Genomic DNA, 22,462 nt, shown 5'->3' on the forward strand with positions numbered 1-22,462 from the left:
CAGCACACCTGAAATGGTTTTTCTAAAAAATCATTTGCTATTATTTGGCAAATGATTTCAGTCTTTGACCAGATTCATGCCAGGTTTGCTGGCTCACCCAGATTCGACTATAATAGTCTATTGTCACTAGTGTTTATTAAATCAAGCCCAATGTGGGTAAATTTTAAAATCTAATTAAATTATGCCTGCTAACAGTTTGAGGATCAAATTCACATATCCAAACACATGTGGATGCATGATTTTAAATAGGCGATTACACTGATCCTCTATAGGTACAGTATGGTGTAGCCACACAACGTATGCATCCGGGTATGCTCACCTGGTATAATAATAATAAGCTGTGTTATATACATTTTTTGTTCATTTTTGATACACAGAAAAGGGGCATTTTGTGACTAGCTAAATATAAATGAATAACAAACGCTTTGTACATCTATATATGAATAAAATAATTGTTCCTAAAACTGTTAATTTTAAATGATGTGAAAACAGGTTAAACTTTTTTCTTTATTAATGCTAAGGGAAAAAAAAGGTTGCATGTGTTTAATAAGACGCCAGTGACAAACTAGAGAATTGTCTCGGGATACCTTCACTTTTTATATTATTTACACTACATTTAGTTTCTTAATTTCATGGTTACTTTGCATTCAGGGTTTTTCTTGAAGAATTCATTAGTTTTCAATCACTTTAATGGAGCCACACTTTCTTACCTCATTTTACCCCCTTTTCTGTGATTTTTATCTCCAATGATGCAAAGTTGCAAGGATGAGGCTGCCATCTTATCTCTTGACCATCTCATTTAGTGCTCCTTTACCCTGTTACCTTTTTAAGTATTTGGTGCTTACCTCCTGAATTTACAAGATTCAGAATGCCATGGACGAGACTGAATTCCTTTAAATATAGCTTTGTTTTAATCCTATCACTCTATGGATTTAAAAGGACATCAAAGGTCACTCTGAAGTTGCATGTTTATTTAAGAATGTATACACCGAATATGGAAAGCCAACATGCTGATTTTCAGAGGTCTTTGATGTCCTTCATATCCAGTAATTACCCTTTTTTAATGTGCCCCAATGCATTTATACAATCACAGATCTTCATTGTGTTCTTGTAATTTACTTTTTGATGGTCCTGCTAAATTGCTAGCCAATTCACCACCTGGGTGTGTGTATTATTCTTTATTCATTATTCTTTTCTATAGCTGTATGTATATATATATATATATATATATATATATATATATATATATATATCCTTATAGATTTCATGTATGTATTTTAATTTATTATATATATTTTTATATTTAAAACATTTTGCTAGTTCTTACTTTCCAGTGACCTCTTTTTCTCATCTCCGCGCACCTTCTGTTGCTGGTGCACGCTTAAAATTAACTGAATTAATTAGCGCAGGTGACAGCAGCCTTTAATGACAGAGTGTCCTGTATCCGAGTCCTGCTTTTGGTTGATGTTGATGTCATATGCTTTTCATTTCCATTCTGCATTTTTAATCTCTCCGAATAGTTGCTGAAGAATGGCCCCTGGCAGGAGGTAATGAAATTTTCCTAATTTATATTTTCACGCCGAAACCTCAATTGAAAATGGCATCCAGTGGTCTAGAGACAGAGTGTTGGCGGGAATGGTTTCAGGGGAGCACTTATAATGATCCAGTGCTAGTGCAGATGACGGGCGATAGCACAGCGGAGAAGTAATTTAAGGAAGAAAGAGAACGCACTATTGCTTTATTGTAGCATATCTAATGATCGGTTGAAGATTCCCAATAGTTTTTGGAGCATGACAAGAGAAACTAATGTTATCTTGCCAAAACAGAAGTCCTGGCTAATCAGTAGAACAAGGATATTGATTAAAACACTTTGCACAATAGATTGCACAGAGAATCTCCTTTCCATCATTCCACGGTTGGTAACGAGTAATAACAAACAAGGGAGAATAGAGATTTCGAGTAATTTGTTTTGCATTGTGTTACCGAAGATTGCCTTCAAAGGAGCAAAACATTATTATATTTTTTAAGCTGTTATTGGGCTTGTTCATGAGACTATGAAAGTCATGTATGCTCTGTAATGGATTTGCTAAATACTCTTTGTGGTCAGGATTTTGGGCTCCGCAATAAAGAATTCTAAACCAAGGGCAGATAAGAAAAATGTCAACTCTAAGTCAAATGCAAAGGTATTGCAGGTGGCACAATGTAGATACAGTTGGCTGTATATTGTGAATGATTTCATGTTGTTACCCCAAACAAACATGAGGAGAGCCAACATATTGTACCAGTTGGATTTGGACCTACAAACCTGATCTATAGGAAAGTGATTGACCATTGGGCCACTATGTTGCTGTTTACGTGAACGTACCCCAAGCCCAATAAACCCAACAACCTCAAGCCTATACAAACACCATTTCAGATAGTGCCATATGCGGAATTCAGACTTGCAAGTTAAGAATAATAACCATAATTCTATAATGCTGCGACTGTTTCAACTTCCAAAGTAGTTAGTCATTTTCTTCTTAGCCATGCAGAGGACAAACTTCCTTTTCCTTCCTTTCATTTAGAATGGAGGGGATAATAATAGGTTATTACCTTATGGGCAGGTTAGGGGCAGCAATGTAACACAGGGAAGGTGTAAATCTGAACGGAAATAGGGTTGTGATGTGTCTGGTTGTACAGTGTGGAAGAGGTATGTGTGAATCACATACCTGGCTAGACAAAACTGTGGACCCTTTGCATGTAAAATTTGTATTTCCTTAGAAATTCTCAGCAAAGAAATCTTCCAGGGAAATGACTTTTCTATAGCATTGTTAACATTCTATTAGGCATTTATTACACTTTTCATCTACTTTGGTGACCTTTTTTACTCTAGGGTTCTTTTGCATCAATTCCAACTTGCTCATTATGCATTTTACCCAATAACTAATTTTATAAATTTCTGAACAATTGATGTCCCTGTAAAGAATCTTTAATGTTAACATATACCCATCGTTTGACCTGAGAACCAAAGAGCAAGATTTTGCACCGCTTCCGAGAGCCAAAACTTTTTCGCATTTTATGTGTTAATGGCGTTATTATGATTCAACTTTTGATTTTTTAGTCTTTGTGCAGTTGTTTTAAAGTTAATACAAATATTAAATTAGTCCTTTTTATTTCTTCACTTGAGAACTCTAGAACTCCTAATTGAAAATATATTTTCATGGCTAGAAGTGCCAAAAATTCTCCAGAACTTGTAACCCCTGCAGTTTATTATTTCGAGTACGTAAGCTGTTTGGCTGCTTTCAAAATTCACAGCTCAGAACTGCTAGCCCTTTATATTATTTCCTTCACATTTCTCATATCAAGAGGTAAAACCTTTTTCCCATGTTATTTCTCTTTTTTTTTTTTTCCTCACCTTCTAGAAATGATCTTTTTGCTTTGAAACCGAGCCTTTTGAAACAATAGTTTTTTTGTTTGTTTTTTTTTTGTTTGTTCTATCTTTTTTTTAACTTTGACATTTTATGTTTAGTTTTGTAAATGTGAAAAAAGTATTAAAATCTTTTGAATGTGCCCTCTCTGTAATATTTTATTTGCCTTTAGGGTACCTGCAAATCTCTGTCCATGACGCCTTTACTTTACTTTCCAATATTGGATTGGTTTCTTTACAACAAAAGAAAGGAAACAGTAAGACTACAAAAGCTCTCTGGCCGTGGTTATTTGGAATATTGGCAGCCTTATAGGTCACTAGTTGGCACAGTTATTTGCAGCACAGTAATCATGGGTTTTGGATACTACATTTACCACTTTTCTACTAGATAGTTTGCATATGTTTTTTTATGATTGTTCTTTTAGTAAGTTTTTTTCTAGGTTACTGATAACTAAACAGCTGCCCATGGGTAATCACCATTCCTTCTCAAATCGCATTTGGTAGCAGAAAGGCTTCTGTTATAGTAGTATTCTGCAGCAGTCTCTTGTAAAATGTCTCCAATGGCATCCTGTAGCTAATCTTTAATTTTTAATGACTAATGTAACATACCCACAGTGTCTGATCATCTTATGTGGCATGTTCTTTTTTTTGACAAGTTGACATCAATTTTACATGTCATGGGCAACAGTTAAAGCCTCCTATACTTTATAAGTTGACCAATATTGGTCTAGTTGATCTGGTGTGTATCTAATGTAAATGGTGTATAAACCCACTATATGTTTTGTAGATGAGAGTTAGGCCTATTCAGGGCTTTATCATGGGAACAAAGGGTACTTCTGTACCCGAACCCCAGTCAAAAGAACTTGACTTTTGCAATGCAAGAACTTTAAAACATAGTGTAGGGGGCAAAGTAGTTTTACCTAGTATAGGGCCCAAACATTGATGGTGGCACTGGGCCTACTTAGACAATAACCTCCTTACAAGAAGAAGACTGATGTCAAAGGCAGAATGGTATATTGGCTCTTTAAAAATGCAGCAAATAATGTCCTTTTGGCTTGGACTTTTTGTGGTTTAAATTTATGAAATCTCCACGTTGTTCCGTTTCTTCAAAATGTCAAATTTAGACTATGAAGGATGGAGCTTGTCCAAAAGTAGATCGATCAGTCATATGTTAACTTGATTTTTTGATGTTTTATGATGAAATAAATCAATAAACAGTTGGTTTGACACTTTAATTTTTTTTTTCTGTTCCTTTTGGATTTTACCTGATGAACCCTCTAGAGTCCTCTTCTTGTTTATGAGCTGCCAACTTGCCAATCCACTCAATCTTCTTCACTGATCCTTCAATGCAGATATATCTTTCTGGTGTTTGTTACAAAGTGATGATCACTCCTTTTGAAAAATACCTCAAAGATTGTGTTATGTCCATTTGTGCAAAATGTTACTTTAGCATTATATGGAATATTGGGATTAGACTTGGAGGTTGAGTGGACAAGAAGCAATGGAAGATCTAAAGTAAGAACACAGAAATAAAATCTGATCAGGGTCCTAGCCATCCTAAGTGTCTTGACATTCATCATAAAGGAGCAAATAAATTATATCATTAAATTGGACCATGCATGAAAAAATGGTAAACTTTTACTTTGTTTTGAATCCATTTTGTCAAGGATAAGGTTAACAAATTTTTTCGTGCTTTCATAATGTAAGTCTTAGCTACAGTTTAAGATCCTCTGTTTATTTAACGTGTGTTTTAATTCCAACTTCTAAAGCCCTTTTTTTTCTTTCATGTTAGCTGTGTTTATTAAATCATTAATGAATCGGATCTTTTTTTCATTCCTGAAAGTGACAAATTAATTGTATCATAAGTCTTAGCAAATACGTTGAGCTCAATGACATTGCTCTCAACAACATTATTTTGAACAACATTCAGCGAGAGATGAAAAGCAGATTTATGCACCTATTAATATTTTATATATAGTTTTGTTTGCAAGAATGGAACATTGCTGACATTCTAAGAACCGTGGTTTCATGGCATATAATGGCAGGGAGCAAAATGAGGTAGCTTCTCTCTTTCAAACGGTTAGGTTGTACTTATGATGCTTTGCATATCCCAGACACGTTCTTTAATTGTGCAATAATAAAATGGCTCATGTGGAACACATGAAAGTCTCATGCAAGATCTTTCCACGCCTTCACTTTCATTATTTGCCTATGGCTTGACGACTCCCTGGCCCTAAAGTCCATTTTTCTCTTATACTCAAAGGGATTAACTCCATACCATCCCTACCAACATTCCACCCATGTATCAAAATGGGGCAAAATGGGCTTGGGGACAGAGCTCAAATGCATAGAAATGGTGATCCAAATCACCAGGGCATAACGTGATGGCAAATCCAAAAATACATGACTGTCACTTGAACAGGAGTTAGGGTGAAATTGTTAACAGATATGGTGGAGTTATTACATCTGTTATTGGTGCACTTTTGATAAGCTGATGGTGTTACCTACAGTTTCATAAATGAGATTGGTGGGGCCGTTCTTGGTGAAGAGTTTACACACATTGCATTAGAAAAATATTATTCAAAAGTTTACCACTTGATGAATAAATGTGTTTACCCATAAGGTGCCAAATGTGTTAGTCTTTCATACCAGTACAGAGATGATTATCCCTCTTTTTATGACCATTTTATTTTTGTGCGAGTGACTATAATGATCCTTTTGTTATGGAGATCATGTTGTATTTTTGCATTCTTTTACTCATGTTCTTTTTTCCAAGGTTAACCTTCATACTTGATGTTGTGTGTAAGCTCTGGGTTTGTTTATACTTATTGTGGTTAATGGTCTTTTATATTTTTATTTTGCAGGTGTAACAATAGGACGCAGTGTGTGGTGATCACAGGTTCAGACGTGTTCCCTGACCCATGTCCGGGGACGTACAAGTACCTGGAAGTCCAATATGAATGTGTCCCATACAGTAAGTAAACCCAATTGTCCCTTTGTGTACAATAAAAATGTTTTCCCAATTCCAAATGCTCACAATGCTTTCTGACATTCAGACCCATTCTGCATGAAAGACAAGCTAGACCCTTTCCTCCCCCCACCTCCTAAATTGTGAAAAAGAGCCATGCTTCCTTGCTAACCAAGAGTCCTCCGGCAGCCCTAAAGTGTTTGCTTTCAGGTACTGTTTTTCAAGAAAACAAATCAGATTCAGCCATTCTCGGTACCAGACAGAAATGTCTACATATGCCTGATGCTTTGCCCGAACAAATTGATTTGGCTCACACTTTCCTTAAGAAGGTATTGACTCTGACTTCAATCATGAGTTTTCTTGAGCAGCTACCTGCTGCTGCCGATCCCTTTGTGCATTTTATTAAGTTCGGCCGAGACAAATCCCTTTATTATTGAGGAAATGCATTAGAGTTCTAAGCAAAATCTTTGTTGGAAAACTGTAAATCGAAGCAGAGCAAGTGATAGTAGGTGGAGATGTTTCACCTCGTCACAGCATGTACAAAAAACAAAAAAAAATAGTTATTAGTCGAATCTATGCATACAATTTACATGAACCTATACCAAATACCCGCATTTATAATGATTTAGTATTTATCATCCCTGGACTAATAGTACAACCGTGAATTAAAATTGATTAATTAGTACAAAGTCTGGTTTAGCAAATCTAAAAGAAATATATATATATATATATATATATATATATATATATATTATATATTATATAGTTTAGGTATACATTACATAAATATTCACTTTCCAGGCAACAGTTGGTATTTCCACCTTTGTTTGCCATATTAGGGGTCCTTAGGATGGATCCTGCAGTCCTCTTTTTCTTCTCTAGACAAATGAGCTCTAGGTCTCTCAAGTTGAATGAGTTTTATAGGTTCTCAGTGGAATTATGTTCTTTTTCTTTGAGACATTTTACATTTTAACTTCTCTATTTTATATTAATATAGTGTACCCCTCACTATAGCTTTAGGTTCAGTGTACAGTGATATTGGGTGGTAAACCTCCACCCCTACAATTGTTGTGTACTTAATTCCATCCTACATGCTTTCAGTCCCCAGCTTCGCAGTACTCTACAGATGAAAGGTATCCACACAATACTTTTGGGGTTCATGCTGAAGCCAGACAGTATGATTTTGTTCAACTAGAGACCAATATTTTTTTTCTTTTTTCTTCATTTCACGATAAACATAGTTTTGTGGGAACATCCAAGTTATCAATTGAAATAAAATGATTGTCCCCTCCTTTACAGAAAAAACCTGTTGGCAAAAAAAAAAACCCTAAATTAAGATTCTAACCCCTGTCTACTATATATCAATCTAGAAAAAATGATTTAGGCTTTTCAAAAACTTTCAGATAACTACACTTAAAAGTTCACATGACTGTCAGTGGGTTTAGTCCCATATTTTGCTTTATTACATCACTCATGGGCTTAAGTATTTTACCCCCAGAATACTCCCCAGCCGTGTTCTCTAGAGTTGTTTCTGGGACATCATTGGCCCCTTGGCTTTGTCTTCCTAAGTACAGATGCTAAATTTTTGTTGACTGAGATGAAGTTCAAAACCTTCCAAGTCCTTTTACGTGTGTGCTTAGTGATCTGTACACACTTTTTCTAAGATTTTTAAGAAGAGGTGCAACTATTCATAGGGAATTTAAGTACATACGGGTGGACTGTAATGTCACCTAATGCAAATCAAAAACTTTTTTTGAGATTGAATATGTATGCAATTCACGCATGTTTTTTCCCCTAACTATATGGGACTGTGTCATTTTTCCTAAACCTAAAGACCAAATTGTGACTACTTGTCCACTAAAGTGGAGTTATAACGCCTAATGCAATCCAGTCAAAGTTTTTGTGAAGTGCCTCAGTGTTTTCTTCAAATATTCAATCATATATGGAGCAAAAAAGCAATTACATAGGAGAGCCTCTTGATGACAATGATATTTTGATGATAGGCTCATTTTCCCTCCCTTTACACTATAGTAAGTTTGTCCCCCCCCCCCCACACTTTAGTATATTGAAGTCTGATGTCCTCTTTTAATTTGTTGATCATTTTAAAAAGACCCAACATGAATAAGTCAGTCCGTAGCCCCTACATTGTTTCATTACATCATTTGTTTTGTGTTAACATCAGGCTCTAGACCCTGTTTTCTATGCTTAATTAGAGCTGTAACATTATTTCCTTTTAGCCATTATTTGGAATATGTTTGAAGAAAACCAGCTTGCTTCTTGCTCATTTAGTAAATTTATTTGTACAAAATGATTACTTTTGATACATATGTTTTTTTTTCATCGCAGGAACCTAATTTCAGTTGCTTTAAGGAAATATTCTATAAAGAATAAAAATAACCAGCCAAGCATTCAGCTGAAAGTACAAAGACTGACACAAAGTCAGAGCTCAATTCTATTGGCTTTTAAAGTAAACCGGTCATCTTAAATGGTCCATTTAGGTCTGTGCAAAGGCTTCTGTATTGAATCAGCAACATATGACGCTGCATTTGTTACCATTTGCATTACAAGCTTTTTATGTGCATTGATGGCTTGGGTTATTCTTTTAATATGCACAGTATTGCCTTGTTCCCCCAGTTATTGTCGAAGATTGTAGTAAAAAAACATAATACAGTTTTTAAACCTTAAAAGTTAATAAAAAAAAATACTAAAAAACAGTAGTTAGGTAATGTGCACTATAAAAGCCCACAAAAATGCGTTACACCATCATTTGCACAGATGTAAAAAGACCCTTGGTAGAAAAATCGTGGGAAAAAGTATTATTGGAAGATGTGTTTCAACTGGTTTACTTTGAAGTCATTTATGTAGCACAAAATATCAAGAAGGAAATTATATCTGTCGGCAACTAACCAATCAGATTTTTCATTGTCTGCTTGCCTGGAAGAAAGACAGACGAAATCTGATTGGTCACTAGACTTTTAATATAGGAGTGAAGTATAATGTGTTTTACAACAATAAAGAGCTGACGTAAAATATTATGCTACAAAGAAAACACAGCTGTGGTGGTCTTGGTCTACGAGCTATAATATATTTCTATAGCTTTACCGTGGTGGTATGGGATTTCTCAGATTTTTTTTTTAAGGGTCCTATTGCTGAGTCTTTTATTGGTGAAGTAAACATGGGTTTGGGGTAAATTCCTCAATGGTATAAGCAAGCATTCTTGGCAGCAGTGTCAGCATTTTATTGAAAGGGATGATGTTAAGGAATGAATGCTTGTCATAGTAGAAACACATGAGCTTCCAGGCCAGACATTTTCCAGTTCCAGTTGCTTGGCTTTCAGTCTGATCCTGTGGCTTCACTCCTTGTCATCACTGACCTAGTAAATGCAAGAGGTATAGATAATTAGACCACTCGTTGCAACTTTATGGGTCCTTCTCCACATTGCATTGCTAAAGACAGCCAGGCAGCTATTGTTTCTGCAACGAGGCCAGCAAATGCCTACAAAAATATTTTTTGAATGGCCGACATTCTTAAATGAATAATAAGATTTATGTAAAGGCTTTTAAAGCTTTGGATAGAGCTGGGAAGGGTTGGACCCTTTGTCAATCTTTTTGCCTTATGTGTCCATGCTGAAAAATATTACCTTTCTTTTTGTTCCAGTGACTATTATCTCTATTTCAAATGACATCATAGCAAGACATAAGGGAAAATCTTTTAATGAGGAAGTGATATCCTAAAAAAAACATTGTCCCCTCTGTGTCTCAATTACAGAATCTGAAGGACACAGTTGGCAAAAATGTCTAAATTGGAACCCCTCCCTTCTATATATAAAACTAGATAAAATGGTTCAGGCTTTTCAGAAACTTTAAGATACCTTAAGAAGGCTCATGAGTGCAATCCAAAATAAATGATCAGGGTTTGAGTTAGTTGACCCTATGTTGTGCACAGGCATAAGAATGCATTTTTATATCATGGCTTCAAATTTGTATTTTTTACGAACAATGTAAAAGGTTTGTATACTTGTAAAAAAAAAAAAAAAAAACTGTCAATTACCTATTAACATTCACATCTAATTTTATTTTAGCAATCAGGATGTTTTTTTCCTAGTGGCTGTACACAGGATTCCTTATGCACGGAGTTTATCCTTGTGTTAATTTAATTATAAGAAGTATGTATGTGCACAGACATGTGGCGTAGACGTCTTTAGTCACCTCTTGAAAGGGATGTCCACCTACCATTTACATTCTATCTACTGGTGTCTTATAACTATAGAAACCAGCGCCTAATCCAGGTGTAACAGTAATTATTTGCGTTGAGAATGCCTTGGAGCACTGTGTGCATTGTGTCATCTTCTTCCTGTGACATATTGTAATATTACAGGGCCTACAAAAGGGCATCGCCCGTTCTTGTCGCAGCTCGTCATGACCTAATATGTTTCATCTGATTTAAATTTTATGGCCTGGTAAAAAAAATACTGATTCAAAAAATATTGGATAAAATATTTCTATATAATGGTTTCTATAGATTTGGTAGGGATTTAGAAAGTGGACATCTCCTTTCAAGGCTTTCCTGTCCCTTTAAATGTGCAGGTAGCCATTTTGCTGGGGGGGGGGGGTAAAATTGTACGAGGATGCCACCAGTTGACTAGGTATAGTTGACAACTTTTCACATCTTTAAGGTGTTCCTATTTCCTAGCCAGTAGGTTACATCTTTGTAAAAAATGCTTCATTATTCAAAATGGCTGCTTCCACGGTAGACCCCAAAGTATGGAAAAGGTCTAAAAATGTCTCTGTTTCCATTAGCCAAGTCAGTTTCTTCCTTTCATTATCTAACCTGCACTAGAGAAATGGCAGCTTGGATCTGATTGGTTTCCATGGGTTGAACAGAGATCATTGACATTTTTTTAAAATACCTATAGAGCAGAGAATGGTAAAATACCCCCACACTGGAGATATTCTCTTGGTGACAATTGTTACTGGGATGGAAAGAAATAGGTAAATCAACATTTTGAGTTGCTACCAGGACAGAATAGAGATGAATTCTTTCTAGAAACACTTGTTCCAGTGCAGCTGTCCAAGAGGATTCCTTCCCTTTTCCTTTTCTGTGTACAGGTCAAGAACTGAAATATTTCATACCATTGGGGCACAGATGGTTAAAAAAAAAAAACAACTGAAGGGGTCTTTAAACCATTTCGTAAAGAAAAAGGTTTGGCTTCAGGTGAATCAAGTTATACTCTCATGAACATTGGCATTACCCTCAAAATGGCTGCTTTTACTACTCAACTCAACTTGGAGTGATGTTGCCGTTTTTAAAAGGAAAAGTGCCAGAATTTTGGTTTACCTTCCAAAAAAGTTGCCCTTTGTAACAGGTGCACCTTATACCCTTGTGTTACCTATTGCAAACCCAGTTCTTACTGAAGGATCCTCAGGTTACACTGTTCCGTGAATTCCCTGCATTGATTAACCATTCATTCTGTTTGTTTACCCTAATATTCCAGGCAAAGTGCTAAAATAAATGCTTCTCTAAGTAGTCAAACCTTAATTGTTTTATTGCATTTTCATGGATCCAGCATAGGATTTTTTCATGCGTATTATTATGGATGCGAGTGTCTACCTTCCATACGTTAATAACTATTGAATACAAGGGTTTGTTAATATCGTAGGGCATTCATCAAGCTGTCATGAATTGGGCTCATTACAATAATCACTGGAGCAGGTTTTATTCCTGACTGGGAAGGCAGGAGCAACCGGCTTAATGAACAAAAGATTCATTGTCCCATAGGTTTGCATAGGTTTAAAACGGGCTTGTGTGAAATAATAAAATACGGCACACTTCGCAATTCCGCCTTTTAACACATTAGCAAATTTTTTTTCTAAACATAATCTTTATTAAGCAGTTCAAAGTGCAATGAAGTGTATTTATCTATTGCCACTGAAATTAGATTTTGAGAGTTTAGTGTGGGAAGTGATAGTTAACCCATGAATATTCTTTTCATCGTAAGCAATTTTTATTGCATGTGTGACCCCCTAATTTGCCACACCTTTCTCATTTATCTGCTGCGGTCAACCTAAATTTAGAGCAAATACTACTTTCAAAGTTGTTTTTTGATTGGCATGACTTGTAAAGTATATATAACACCAAAACTTTTTTTCATAAGGTGACAATGCAGTATACTCCCCAGCCTCGTTTAGCCGAGCACACAATCCAGCTGCCACCCGCCTACAATTCTTCTCATTCCCCTTAAAAACAATTCTTGGTTAGAACCCCACCATTTACTGGCGAACACAGGGTTTCAGTTGTCACTAGAACAGGAATGCTCTAGAATTTAGGCTGTATACTATGTAATAACCAGTGGCATCCTTATATATTTTCCTGCGATGGCAATTATGTTGGCTCTGGGTAATTGCACTTTGTAGATAACTGTTGCACTTTGTACTGCTTTATTAAATAAGCCTGTATGAGATGTTGAAGCTTGCTTATCACCATCATAAAATGTCCTTTCTATATTTATAATGGGAGATCCCCTTAGCCTGGCGGTCCAGCTGTCCTTATGGAAATCCCCAGCCACACAAACACTTCTCCGCTGATTAACAAAAGCCACATTTTTTAATTAAACTGCGGATCTTTATCTTCTAAAGCTGATATTTCCCACCCAACCGAAAGGCCTTACAGGGCAGAGAGATTATCACTTTATGCAGTATCACACGTCAGGGCATCCAGCAATTGTACCTTTTTCAGCTTTCTGAATTATGAATAATAAAAGTTTTTTTCTAGCATAATGTTATCAGAACACATGCCATTGTGCTACTTCAAGTGTTCATTAAAATAATGCTTGGTGATCCTAGATTAGGCATTTCTGTTATGACATAATACTTATTGCCATATTGCTCTTCTGCATTGTCACCATGACACTCCAAATGGAAACTACAAGCAACAGTGTTGACATACGATGCACAGATATGATCAAATGTTGTCACCATAAGGAATCCGGTCCAGGGCAAATTTTAAAAGTACATATAGACTGGAAATCATTGATAATAAAAGTCCGATTAGGCCCAATTTAGTAAAGTTCTCCAAGATTGGAGATGATCGACTATCACGGGAGAACTGGGTGATCCTCCATAGATACTCTTAGGTGTGCATTGTCACCCCAGGAGAGTAAAGATTAAAAAAAGTAAAATAAAGTTAAAAAGTTTTTAATTAGAAGGAAGAAAATGATGGGGCCACTACATCTACAGACTAGTAAGCTGCAATAAATTACATTTTGTTCTCTGGTTTAGATGTACTGGTTGCTCATCCTACATAAGCAAAACTGAGGTTCACGTCAAAGTTTGAAAAACAAATGTGCCTGCTTTTGGATTCCGCTGAGTAAGCCATTTGCAGGCCACACATCACAATGTCAGGATAATGAGAACAAGAAGTGTCCCCTTGTCTGCTCACACAATGTAGGCCATTTCTGCTGGGTGCTTCTGTCTTTCCTCCAAATTCTCGCTCTTACTGCTGACAGCCAAAAGCCATTTTCTCTGTCTCTTCCCAGGAAGCCCAAACAGCCATTTTTTATCTGTAAATCCTTAACTTTAAATCTTGCAAGGGGCAAGGCTGCAAGCTTTTCAATCAATCTCACCCGCATACAACCCCTTCTAATATTTTGAATGAGTTAACTCTAGCTTTCTTTCATAAGTATAATATTGTGACAGGGAATATGCATTTACATTTTTTTTAAAGTCAAAACTTCGCTGCCAGTAGGAGTTAGTGTAGAATACAATGCATTTTCTTATTAAATTTAATCAGTTAACATTTTTTTATTAACGTCAGCCTGAAATCTGTGTTAAGCTAAATCTCCGCTAAGGGCATGATAACTACCATTATGTTCATAGACTTTAAAGTGTACCTGTCTTTGGCAGTTCTACCATAAAGCTTTTGGCTTTATGACCCCTATTTTTTCCCATTTAACCCCTGTAGGGGGTTTGAATTTATGGTAAGCCTTCTCCCTCTGCATATTCCCTGCTTGATGAGGGCACCTCAGTGGCCCTTAAGAACCTCCATGGTGGATAAGAGAATGGCAGATGATGGGGCAAAATACTGAAGTAGGTAAAGGGGTTTATTGGTAAAGTAAGGCAACCAAACCCAACTTGGGTGTCTGTCTTCATATCCAGAGCATTAAAAGTGGGTTCTAACAAATCCCCAAAAAACACTCACAGCAATAGAAATTCTAAACCTTCCCAATCCGGCTTACAGTTTTAGAGTTTAGTTGTTTTAGGCATTGCCAAAAAACAATTGTAGTTCTTTATACCTGGGGTATTTTCAGTATTTCTTTTTACAAGGGGTGTGAGACATGCCTACTGGATATTCTCCCTGCTTCCTTTTAGGTTTCTCTATAAGGATAATATCCTATTGGAACCCAACATTTGGCCCTACAGAAATGACAATGGAAACCCTATTGTTTTTTTATAGATTATAAAAAATTGTCTTAACTTTAACTCCATTGTAATGCTTGGATTCTACTTTTGAGCACTGCCATGTCTCAGCATAATTAACAAGAATGTAGGCAATAATGACGCTCCATTAGTTGATGTAATGCACACCCCGGAGCAAAAAGTAAGTTCATGAGGTCAGACAACAGACATGGTAGCAAGTTGTCAGACCACCTCAGTCTTTTAGGGGAAAAAAATGGGGTAAATTTTAATCTGCTTTAATAATGAAAACATTAATATTCAGACAGAGAACTGAGTTCAGTGGTGACCTGTTCTCTTTGAACAATCCGGTTCCTATCTGGTGGTGTCACAAGGCCCAGCATCACTTTCAAGGTTAATGTCAGACCAGAATGTCGTGCATGAACGAGGTAGACGCTTTAAGAGAGCACAAAAAGTAAATGTTTTGTTTCTAATTTCTTGGAAGGAATCTACTCAACTTGCTAATTAGCTGCCCAGTTTATTTTTGTTCGTCAAGCAGCATGCTTGTTTCATGCAGATGGCACATTCCTCGCAAACTGTAACTCACATATACTCAACAGTTTTTTTTTTTTAACAACTTTTTTTATTTACTCAAAAGGAGTTCAATGAATCTTTATAGTTTAAACAAATGGACTATATTCTTTAGCATGAATTAATAAACAAATGTGAGTTGCTTATACTGCAATCAGTTTGCACATCACCATAAAAAAATAATTTAAAAAAAATTACCATCTTAGAATATTTTTCTTTTTGTAATTTTATTTTCTGCAGGTATAAGTACTAAGAAGGTCCCAGCTGCCTCCAATCTTAAAGTGTAATTGAAGCTTTTACAAAATAGTTCTGGTTTAATTAACACTCTAAAGCTACTAAATAGCTACTGGTTCTTGCAAGGCTTAGCGGAGGCAGCAATGTTAGCATTATCCCAACATGCCGGTTGGGTAGGAGTACCTTTTCAGGATTTTTCTTATTTTTTATTAGGCTAGTTAAAACCTAATGTTTATTATATTATTATATATTTAATATTAGCTTACTTAGGGGTTGCCATGAACTAATTGTACTTCACTGGGGATGGGAGGGGGGGCATCTATTTAATGTCTTAGTTAAAACCCAACTAAACCCAAAATCGAACCAGGTCAATTCTTTATAGTATTTATGTATGTTTAAGTATTCCCTTTGGATCTGAACTTAGTCAAAACCCCACTGTGAAAACAAACTGTTCTTGGTAGTAGTCAGGACCTCACTTGCCTTTTAGTTTCCTATTACCAGATTGAGGTTCTACAATTATTCTTTGCACTTCTATCCAAAACCCACCCCTCCTGATCCAGATATGTAGTTTATTTTGAAATTCAGTGGTTCCTATTTTGAGCCTCACATCTGATTACCTTTCCCAATGATTTGGTGCAGAGATGATAGGGAATTGCTGCAGTGTACAGACATATGGTCCATGAAGACCACTGTCCAGCACTTTTCATCTTTAATTTGTTTTAATTAATTTAGCAACCTAATTGCTGGTAACTTGTGCCTTGGTTTTGAGTTTAGTTGAGTTTTAATGTCTCATTTAACCATTTTATCGGGTCCAAAGCACATACAAGGTAAAGTGGATCCATACAGGAGGGTATACCAAACCATATCCACCATTTTTGAGGCTTCCAGTTAACCACAAACTTAACTGTACAAATTATAGACATCTTACAGTTACTTAGATCTTCCTAGAAAGTTATTTCAGATGCATGCTTCTTGATGTGTGAACTCTATCCAGCCTTGAGCAATATCTTTCTGTGTTTTCTTCAAGGTACTTTCTGAGTACTTCAAGGTGCCCTTTTAGGTTATATGATATCCAATTGCAAGATCATCTTCTTTTTTCATGAGTTAGGAACCTCGATGTTTGTCCTTGGCAGCCAACCATAATTTACTATTTTCCTAGTGCAGGATTTAAATTGGAAACAAATATGGTTGGCTGCTATGGAAAAACCAAAGCTCATTGTTTCGATTTGATTTGTATAGAAGCATATTTGTGTCTTTTCCCTATTTTTTAACTTAATAGAAGTGAAAACCCCATCATATAGAAAAAGCAGCCATTTTGTAGGCCTAGCCTTGTGGATTTAGTTCAGGACTTACCTGTTCAGTCTACCACACTTTATTGAGATGACTGAGGCACTTTCTATGGCAGCCATTTAGTGCTTCTGAGCATCTAAAGGTTCCACTATTAGTAGAATACAAAGAACAATATTAAACAAATTCTGCACATTGTATGCTTTTCAGTGCATGCCCTCCTCTCCCTTGTCATATTGAAAGGTTGTCGGTATCCACTCATGGTTCACCGTTGATTGTGTAACAGCTCTTTCTTTCACTAGGTGTTCCAGTCTCGTCATTATTCCAATATGGCGGATTTCTTGCTGTGTTCCCTTCTTTAGTGTGTGTACTGATTGCACTACCGAGTAAATGGTCCATTCATGTTAATCTCTCTTTTTTCTCCTTGCACCCCTTTTCACTTTCTCTTCCAATGCTTAAAATAGAAGTGGAGCAAAAAGGTAAATAAATAACACAGCCCGATCCCACCCCCTCTCAGCTCCTTGTTATGTGCCATATGGATGTTAACCTTCTCGATCCCCCCTTATCCCTAAACACTGAAGTTCTATATTCAGCAGGATTGCATTTCTACACCCCATACACAAGTTGACTGCTAATTAAAAAAAAAAAAATGTTGTGATATAAATGTCACATAGGTGGGACACAGTTTATGCATTTATTGTGGGAAATGTTTTCTTGCTCTTTACCTTAACCCCTATTTGTTTTACTTTTCCTTTGAAAAAAACAAAAAAAAAAACATATTTTTTAATTTTTTTTTATTTTCTTATATTTTTTTTTTTATTTTGCCTGGCTTTCTATCCCCCATTCCCTTGGCATGCCACATTTTCAGGTCTCCCTGCTTTGTTTCATCCATTGCTCAAGTTGTGTTATTTTGTTATTTTTTTCCTCCTCTTTTCTTTATTTTTGTTTTTCCAGCTCCCAATTGCTGTAAAAATGTTGTGTTTTTCTCAGAGATGTTCCAGCTTTGTTTCCTTTCCCTATTTTTTATTCAATGCCTATGTTCGTTTGTAAACACATAAATGGAAAACCATTCACATTTTCTAAGGTCATGAGAACTGCGTGTGGTTTTTCATTGCCCAACAGGTTTTCGGCTTAGACAACTTATAAATTTTATGTTCGGAAAATGTCTAAAATTTGCTGTGTTGTAAGTCAATAGTTATTTAGTTTGGCACTGTCAATGTACACATTCTTCATTTTAAGAATTATTATTTTATTTTTTTTTAACTTAAATTGTAGCTGCTGGAAGTGGTTAAGAAGGGGGACAACACAACGTTTAGTATGTCTTTTGTAAAATAATCCTCTTTCTACTTTCTACTAGTTTTTGTTTGCCCTGGGGTGTTGAAAGCAGTGGTGGACTCTCCATATATTTATGAAGCAGAGCAGAAGGCGGGTGCATGGTGCAAAGACCCCCTCCAAGCCGCAGATAAAATTTATTTTATGCCATGGACTCCGTACCGCACGGATACGTTGATGGAATTCGCATCTTTGCAAGATTTTCAGAATTTCCGACAGACTACAACCTATAAACTTCCCAATCGAGTGGATGGCACAGGATTTGTGGTTTACGATGGGGCTGTATTTTTTAATAAAGAGAGGACAAGAAACATTGTTAAGTTTGACTTAAGGACTAGAATTAAGAGTGGGGAAGCCATTATTAATTATGCCAATTACCACGACACCTCCCCATATCGATGGGGTGGAAAAACCGATATTGACTTGGCCGTTGATGAGAATGGTTTATGGGTGATCTATGCGACAGAACAGAACAATGGAATGATTGTCATCAGCCAATTAAATCCTTACACTCTCCGATTCGAGGCCACCTTCGAAACCTCCTATGACAAGCGGGCAGCCTCCAACGCCTTTATGATTTGTGGTGTCCTCTACGTGGTGCGGTCAGTCTACCAAGACAATGAAAGTGAAACCGGAAAGAACGCCATCGACTATATCTTCAACACCAAGCTGAACAGAGGAGAATCTGTTGATATTCCTTTTCCCAATCAGTATCAATACATCGCCGCAGTGGATTACAACCCTAGGGATAACCAGCTGTACGTGTGGAATAACAACTTCATTCTACGATACTCTCTAGAGTTCACCCTTCAGGACTTAGCCCAAGGTAAGAACTGGATATCTTTTCCTTCTGCTACTATCTTCATAACGTTATTAACAAGGAATGATGTACTGTTTGTGATCTTGTTTGATCTATATTTCTGTTTCTTTTGATTTTTTTTTACCCCACCACATAAGTGCAATTTGCAATCTCAGTGCTGAAAACTGTTATTCTAACAAACCTTAGTAAACATTTCTGAAAATAGAGATTGCAAGTTAATATATTTGCCAAGACTTATTTTGGGATGTGTTGCAATCTGTAGTGGATCGGATAATACAGCCAAAGGTAAATTATACCAAAAAACTTGTGTGTGTATAAATAAAAAAAAAAAAATATATATATATATATATATATATATATATATATATACACATACACATTTTTAGAAAGGTTTCTCTTTTCTTTTTATTTCCCCTCATACTTTTTTTTTGCATAATTTTAAAAGTGAATTAATTATCTTAAGTTAATGGTGGATCTCATTTTTTCACAGCACAGTTTTTTCCCAAAAATAAATAAATAAAATACTACATTTATTCAACTGCGAATTGCAACATAATTTTAGCCAAATTATTATGAATATGCATATATATATTATTTTGTTCCTTTGTTTCTATTTCATTACTTGTTTTTATTCTTCTGCTGTTCCCTTTTTTTTTTTCTTCTTTTTTTTTTTTTTAATCCGTATTAGCTTTAGTACTATTTATCCCACTTGAATGGACTCAGTGGGCGTTTTCTGTAGTGGAAATGTGTATTTAGCTACGTAGTGCTTTATACAACCCTTTGAAATTTTTTTTTGTTCAGTGCATGAACTAGTTCAGGATTCAGGGCAGTGAAATGATGCATTACTCATGACGCTTTCACGTTCGAGCAACACACAGAGAACACTTGGCTTAATGCCGCTGAAGGATTAAAGCCCTGACAATGTTTGCAAGTCACGCCTTGCATCCAAAGGAAAAGAAATATGCCCTTGATCTTAGGTTACCGCTTCTGACAGATGTTGTGCGATAAATGTAATGATTTTATATGACAGCCTCATGACTGGCATTAAAATCTGCGTATCATGTCTATATCGTCTGTTTTTCACCCTGTTTTTATGTGAGTGTTTTCATTGTACAGTACAGGCTGCATTGTTTCACTCCTAGGTGTTGCAGAAATAATTTACACTGTTTATTTATTGGGCCTTTAACATGGCTTTCAGAATATAGTTCATTTCTGACATGTTATAAATTCCCTTTATATTGAAGCACACAGTCCTGAGTATGATGTATCCTTTGCTTCAGAGAGCTGAATACATCCGCCTCTGCTTTGCCTTCACGTATTTTACTATCACGGCTTTACCACCAGCAGTCTTTTAGGATCATGTATGTTTTAACCACAAGCTGTTGATGTGTCAGTGGTTTTTTATTTCCTTGCTATCTGGATAGAGTAGGACTCCCCTCTTGGTAATTATACAGTGGCTGCACTTGGCTCTAATCTCATTTTAATTTATGTTCCGTGGTGCAGGCCTTTATTCTCATAAGGTCACAAAACCAACTTGCTGTAGTTGTAACTGGTTTGTAGCGCTACAACGTATTACATTCCATATCATACCTTAGCTTATTTACTAATTGCAAATAGAATGTCACATATTTTTATTTTTCTTTAGGTTTTTTTTACTTTTCATTTTTATTGTTTTTTTTTTTCTTTTCACTTTCCTTTACTTTCTATTTCCTTCCTATCTCCTCTCTTATTTCTTATCACTTCTTATGATTGTCATTGTATTCTCCAGACTTAACTTAATTCTACCTTTCTTTTTTTTTTTCTATTCCTATCCTTATTCTTTCCCTTACTTCTTTCCTGCCCTTTTGTCTTTCGTTTTTTACTTCTTACATTCTTACTTGCTTTTCATCACCTCTTCCTTGGTTTCTCCTTTTAAAATTTTCTCTTTTTTTCCCTTTTTTCTTTCACCTATCCCCTTCATATCATGTTTACATGACCTTTTTTTTTTTTTTTTTATTTCTTCTCTTTTCCTTTTTGTCTCGCATCTCTACTTTTCTTTTCCCACCCTCCTCTATTTTTTTTTCTCTCTTCTTTCTTCCTTTGCTTCTTCCATGCCTTATCTTCCTCTTTCCTTTCATTCTCTTCCTAAATTACTTTTTTTTCTTTCCTCCGTCGCTCGTCTGATTTTCAAAATTTATTTTTTTCCCTCTCTTTTGATTTCTTCTTCCCTTTTTCCTTTACTTTTCTCACATCTCTACTTTACTTTCTTAATCCTTATCTTCTTTTTCAAATTTATTTTGTCCTGTTTTCTTTATTTTTTTGCTTCTTTTCTGCCCTCTTTCGCTTTTCTTTTTCTTCTCTTCTTACATTCCTACTGTACTTTCCTTATCGCTGCCCTCTTTTCTCATTTCTAAATTTTCTCTGTTTTTTCTCCTTTTTTTTTAATCTCCAGTTTCCTTTCTTTTTTTTACTCTGTTCACATCCCTACTTTCCTTCCCTCATTCCCTCCTTCTTTTTTATTTGCTTTGTTTTCTTTTATTGCTTCTTCCCTGCCTTCTTATCCTCCCTTTTCCTCTCCTTATATGTTCTTTATTTCCTTTCCATCCATCTCTTCCTTCAACTTTGAATCTTCTCAGTTTTTTTTCCCTGCATTCTCTTCACGTCAGGTTTATACAAGTCTTTTTTTTTTTATAATTGATTACCTTTTTTTTTTCAAATATAAACATTTCCATCAGTCTCCTTCCTTTATTATTATGCACTCAAGTGGTTGTGTACATCTCGAAGCGGGTCAAAATGTCGATGTGTTATCTACTATTTCTGTCCGTGTTGGAATTTCATGTAATCAAGTCGTCTTGACGTGACCCAGGAAGGTCACAGATTACAGCAGGTGACAGCGGTGGATGTCCAGCATCTGATCCTGACATGTAGAGACCACTTGACAGGCATTTTTGTAACAAAGAATCATAATGGCTGCTGCTGCTGTAGCATTGCCATTTTCTTGGTGCTTGCAAATAATTGATATTTGATGGATGGCGATTGCAATCAATAATTGTAGACTTTTTCTTATGTATTCTACATAGCCATTGATTTTGATTAATATCAAGTAGCAAGGGTGGGGGGCTTGGCCAGTTTAAGTAAGGTAATAAATAGCAGAACAAAGTAATGAATGTGTCTCCTGAGATGACCATGTGGCTGTATTAATTAGAAGGCAGCTCTTTATGTATCCTATGGAGTAGCTAGGTGTGGGGACATAAAGCAGGCAATACCTAGAGGGCACTCATTGAACTGGTCAAACCCCTAAAACTACACCCCAAATCAAAATAAAGTGGGGACTTTTTTAATTTGCACCAAACAAATACTGTGTGTAGCTGCTCTTTACATCTTCAGTATATTAGAACTGGTAACCCATTTCTTAGTTCCACAGTGAATATGATAATGTATATTTTTGGGAGGTC

At 35.9% G+C, this 22,462-nt stretch overlaps 1 protein-coding gene across 22 annotated transcripts in view; it reads left to right on the top strand.

Annotated features, from left to right (window-relative positions):
• The window catches only part of ADGRL2 (adhesion G protein-coupled receptor L2), a 162,552-nt gene that overhangs the window by 93,459 nt on the left and 46,631 nt on the right, over positions 1-22,462 (top strand). For all 22 annotated transcript variants that reach the window (XM_072419547.1, XM_072419549.1, XM_072419544.1 and 19 more), the window contains exons 4-5: positions 6,271-6,380; positions 18,234-19,034. In XM_072419547.1, the coding sequence (XP_072275648.1) occupies positions 6,271-6,380; positions 18,234-19,034 (911 nt within the window). The remainder of the gene's footprint in view (positions 1-6,270; positions 6,381-18,233; positions 19,035-22,462) is intronic.

This window comes from Pyxicephalus adspersus, chromosome 8 (assembly GCF_032062135.1).
Source record: "Pyxicephalus adspersus chromosome 8, UCB_Pads_2.0, whole genome shotgun sequence".
NCBI classification, from domain to species: Eukaryota; Metazoa; Chordata; class Amphibia; order Anura; family Pyxicephalidae; genus Pyxicephalus; species Pyxicephalus adspersus.